The sequence below is a fragment of the Clupea harengus genome, chromosome 4 (assembly GCF_900700415.2).
Source record: "Clupea harengus chromosome 4, Ch_v2.0.2, whole genome shotgun sequence".
Lineage (NCBI taxonomy): Eukaryota > Metazoa > Chordata > Actinopteri > Clupeiformes > Clupeidae > Clupea > Clupea harengus.
The window spans coordinates 30523704-30528703 of NC_045155.1; the positions used below are offsets into that span (position 1 = coordinate 30523704).

The following is a 5000-nucleotide window of genomic DNA, read 5'->3' on the forward strand; positions in this document are numbered from 1 at the left end:
TTGGGTATCGGGTGAGATGTCACAATTTGATTTGAGTCCAATTTTTAAGGGTCTTTGAATCAAACTATCTGGATACTAGAGAAAATGAAGTGACGTTATGGAACATGGCATCTCTCCTAACCTCACAGACACCTCCAGATGGGTCTAAACTCAACAGGCAGGTGGAGGAGGAGGAGGAGGAGGAGCAGGAGGTTGATCTCTCAGTCATAGCTCTGATTGAGGACCTCAGACGCTGGAAACCCGCACTCCATTAGGAGGTTGATCTCTCTGAAACGCTACGGCTGAATTTCATTTAATCTCAGCAAGGAATGAGAGTTGAAGAGCGGAGAGAAAAAAAACAACATTAAAGCATCTGCCTCTACCAATCACATCACCACGCTCTCGTACAGTTCCTTCCTGTGAGGAGTTTGTATTCACAGTACAGATGACATAATACAGTCCACGTTATCCACATGTTTGGTTTAGAAAGGTCTTTATTTTTTAAAAGAACAGCAAATGACTTAATCTTTATCTTTAATGATCATAGCCTTCTGTTTGTTGGTCTTCTGTTTCATTTTCCCACAAAGCACACACTCCCCGGCCCCTAACTCCACTGGTTAAATGGCTTTATCATAAACAAGCGTTGTTACAACTCTGTAAATTCAAAATTACATTTTTCAGCCTTGCAATGTAGAGGCAGCAGCTGAGCCCCCCTCTGGATCAGACGAGAGACAGATCAGTTCCATCTCAGGAGCTGACCAGAAACTTGGATATGTGTCAACACAACCATACAATAAATATTTTTGTTAACAAAAATACTTTTGGAGTCTATTCATCTATTCATTAATGATTGAAATTACATAGTTTATGACTTTCAGGATTGATGTGATGAATTCAGTTCCATACAACATTTCAACAGTTCATTTAACAGCAATCAAATGCTTAGTTTATTTAATCATTTCATTCCATACACATTTCATAACGTTCTTGCAGACACGGTGCGTTTATGCAAACTGAACGAGCATTCACAGCCCTAAAGGGTTTATCTTTGACAACCCTGAGTGCCATATCCAGTGCTGTTTTGTTTTTTCATTCATCGGAGCTCAATCTCAATCTCAATGTCGCAGAAAGACAAGAGGAAAGGATGTTTATTGTTGCTTTACATGTTATGATAGAGTCATTGCTTTTCTGAATGGTTTATTATTTAAAAATGCATAAATCTTTCATCGAAGTAACGTAGCACAAAAGAAACATCTACCGGAACTCACCCGTGGGGAAGTCAACTGGACGCATGCACCGCAACCCTGCCTCCAGCCGCTGCCAACCCCCGTCCGTTAAAGTGAACCATAGTGCAAAAGAAAGAGCATAACCAAGAAATACTGCAGAACACAAATCAACATCACCCGTTCTTCAACTTAATCAAACATAACACACTGCCCTTGTTCTGATACCTAAGTCTAGTCTAGTCTAGCCTTAGTCTCGTCTAGACTTGTATCTTAAGTGATGGGGGGGGGGGACCTAAGATGAAGGACTGAGTTCACTAAAGTCTAGATCAAAGCTGTTGAAGTTCATAATCCTAGATTCTACAGTAGTTCCACACTACACTGTATTTACAAGCCGAGAATGGGAACAGCGAGTGCTCACATTTTAAAAGTTGGGGACAGGTAGGGGGGGGAAAAAGGTCTTTGCTGAATCCAAGAACTTGTTGTGATTTTATCCTCACCTGAGATAAACCTTGTCCTGAGGGTCACAAACTCAAGGTTTAAAATCCATGGTGGATTCAGATAATACTCCCATCCTGGCACCCCCAGTTTTCCCCCTTTTAAAGCCCAGTGTCATACGTGTAGAGAGTCTCTCCTTAGTAGCCGTACTGGGAGCCCTGTGCCCTGTACAAGTGTGTCTCCTTAGCAACCATACTGAGAACACACTGAAAACATTCCACTGTTCAAAGACATTCTCACTCTACTGCATTGGGTTTCAAAGAGACAAATTCAATTAAACTCTCATCAACTGTACATCAGATTTATGCTTAAAATTTCCCAGTACCCAAGAATACATTATGTGCCCAGAAAACATGGATAGGATGCACAACGACTCCTAAACAGAGAGCTAGCCACTAATCTCAGGGATTAACTCAGCATTAATCCCAATCCAGGGTGCTGGGGCAGATGAGGAAGTCAGGGGCTGGGCAGAGGAGGGAGAGTTCAGGGACTATTTCAGCTGTTTTATTCAGGACAGCAACATCTGTTACCCCATCAGACTAGTTTGGTAGTGGCTGTGGTGCAGTGGACTTGAGGAGACGCTGAAGACTTCAAAGAGAAAGGTGCGGAGGGATTCTGTACAGAAGTCATCCTGTGTTGTGGGTGGAGAGGTGTTGGTGTTTGTGCAGGAGGAGCTGGTCTCTGGAGCTGGAGTCTGGACAAGATCTGCACCAGATCAGGTTCATGTCTGAGCTGTGTGTGCGCGTGTACGGTGTGTGTGCGAGTGTGTGTGAGAGAGTGAGTGTGTGTGAGTGTGCTGTGTGTGAGAGTGTGTGTGAGTGTCCGTATGTAGTGTGTGTGTGTGTGTGTGTGTGTGTGTGTGTGTGTGTGTGTGATCTGAACTGAATCTGTTCCTGTCTCATCTGACTGTCCGGGTTGAGATCTTTTTAAATATTTGTAGCTCCGCCTGTGTTTGTCGGGCCCCTCCCTCTGCCCCGCCCCCTGCCCACCCGTCGGAGGGAGTGCAGGGCAACGGCGCAGCACCCCCGCAGTAGGGAGCCAATAGGATAGACGGGCAGATCGGGCCGACCGGCGCCCCTGCATAGCCATGCCACGGCGGGCACCACGGGCACCGCCACCGCCAACAGGTCCACCAGAAAGTAGCGGCTCCAGTGGCACCTCTGCACAGGCTCGTTCCCGCCTTCGTCGTCCTCCTCGTCTTCTCTGCTGGCCGCGCTCAGGGGGCTCCGCACGTCGTCCTCCTCCTCGGACATCTCCAGCACCAGCACCTCCTCCTGGGGTGTCCGCGGCGCCGGTGGAGGGGGCTGCTCGGCCAGCGGGGACGGAGACGCCCGCTGAGGCTGCTGGGTCTCGGGGGCGGGCTGGGCCAGGAAGGCCGGGGGCAGGAGCTCCAGGGACAAGCCGCCATCGAGGGGGGAGGGTTCGGCCATGTCGACGCAGGTGGGCTGGGGGGTGGCGGTGGAGGGCGTCGGAGAGGACAGGGACAGGAAGGGCGTGGCTTCAGAGAGGAGGGAGGCGTCGGCAGCTGTGGTGGTGGTGGTGGCGTTGGTGGCGTTGGTGGTGGTGATGGGCCCCCCTGACGCAGCGGTGAACAGGCTCAGATCCTCCGTGGTGCCCTCCTCTGAGATCCAGGTGATGGTGGGACTGCAGGCTTGGGAGCGGTACCCCGGCCTATCGCTCACCTCCGAACTCTCAGATGGAGCGGAGGACGGGTGTGTGTGCGGAGTTGAAGGAGGAGGGGGCGCTGCCGGAGCCTGGGGAGGTGGTGGCGGTGGGGGGATGGTGGGCGGAGGGGCGTTGTCCTGGGGCAGGTGGAGGAACAGGTGGTGGTGGGGCAGGTAGGCGTGAGGGCTGCAGCTGCAGTTGTTGTTGTTGAGGGCGTGGCAGCAGGATGGGTGTGGCACGGGCAGCAGGGTCTCCCCACTGCACAGGTGCTCGTAGGTGGAGGAGCGCGGCATGCTGGGACAGCGGTGGTGCTGCTCCGTCAGCAGGCCTGCCTCCAAGAGCAGGTGGGTGCGCCCGTCGCCCCTCGGAAGGGTCTTGCTCTTCACCGCCCCGACTCCGATCCCCACGCCGCCGCCTACTCTCGAATCCGGCGATCCGACGTTCCCGTTGCGGTCGGCTGCGGTCGGAGAGGCGTCGCTGCTCAGGCGCGTGTAGGTGGCGCTGCGACTCATGGTGTGTGCCGGAGAGCAGCCGCAGGAGCGCGACGTTCCCGGACGCACCCCCATGCGGGCGCCGTACCAGCCCTCCGACCGGGGCTCCGCATGCGGGTGCTCCCCTCCACCGGCGTCCCGCGTCCCCAGGTTGGTGCGCACCGTCTCCACCACGTGTTGCAGTTGCCGGATCTCCTTCCGCGCCTCCTTCAGGGCCATCTGCGCCTCCACGCGGTGGCACTCCTCCTCGATCCAGTCCTCCTGCATGCGCACCAGCTGGCCACGCAGCCCGTCAATCTCCACGTCCCTGGAGGAGCAGAGAAGCAGAGGAGGAGAGGAGGAGGAGAGGAGGAGAGGAGGAGGAGAGGAGAGGAGGAGCAGAGGACCGTTTCATTTCAGTCATTACAGTGCTGTACAACTCAGAGACAACAGACCCTGTGAAATACTTCAGACAGCCTTCCTGTGAATGAAACAATGGATCAAGCTGGCCAATGTCTCTGAACCATTCTTTGAGTACATTCATACACAACACTTACACTCAAGCGATACATATTTTTTAGACTTACTGGTAAGATTTAATTCACAATTGCAGAACAAAGGACCTCCTGTTGTATTATGTAAACTCATCTAAACTCATCTTTGCATTAAGACAGGGATGATTCTAGGTCATGTCAACAAGACCTGCAGTCCATTCTGACCCAAAATGAAGCAAATACAGGTGGCCATGCTGTCCCTCTGCTCAGACAGGTGAGTTTCAGTGTTCAGTGCTTAAAAAATGCCACATTAATTTGTCACATGAGTTTGTCACAGTTTTGTACAGTGTTGGGGGCAGAGTGTTAAGCATAGTTGCCTTCTGAGCAGTTGACCTGTGTTCCATTCCTGGTCAATGCAGAATGTTCAGTTGTTCATTATGGCTATTACTTAATTTGTATTTGTCATTGTTGTTTTGATTTTAATGATTTTTTTATGTTTTGTAAGTCGCTTTGGTCAAAAGCATCTGCTAAATACCATAACTATAACTATATACATTTTCATTTGATCTTGTTGAAAGGGAGTTTTCTTCACGTCACTGTTGCTTTGCTCTTCCGAGGTTTTGATTGATGTGACGAGACAAGCTTTTAGCATTTAGCGGGAGCGTGAAAAT

The 5000-nt window shown here is 50.9% G+C and overlaps 1 protein-coding gene across 3 annotated transcripts in view; it reads right to left on the reverse strand.

Annotated features, from left to right (window-relative positions):
* Nucleotides 1-455: 455 nt before the first annotated feature.
* Nucleotides 456-5000, reverse strand: part of LOC116220377 (syntaphilin) — a 12994-nt gene continuing 8449 nt past the window's right edge. For all 3 annotated transcript variants that reach the window (XM_031567009.2, XM_031567010.2, XM_031567008.2), the window contains exon 5: nt 456-4163. In XM_031567009.2, coding sequence (XP_031422869.1) covers nt 2627-4163 — 1537 coding nt within the window. In that variant the 3' untranslated portion in view covers nt 456-2626. The remainder of the gene's footprint in view (nt 4164-5000) is intronic.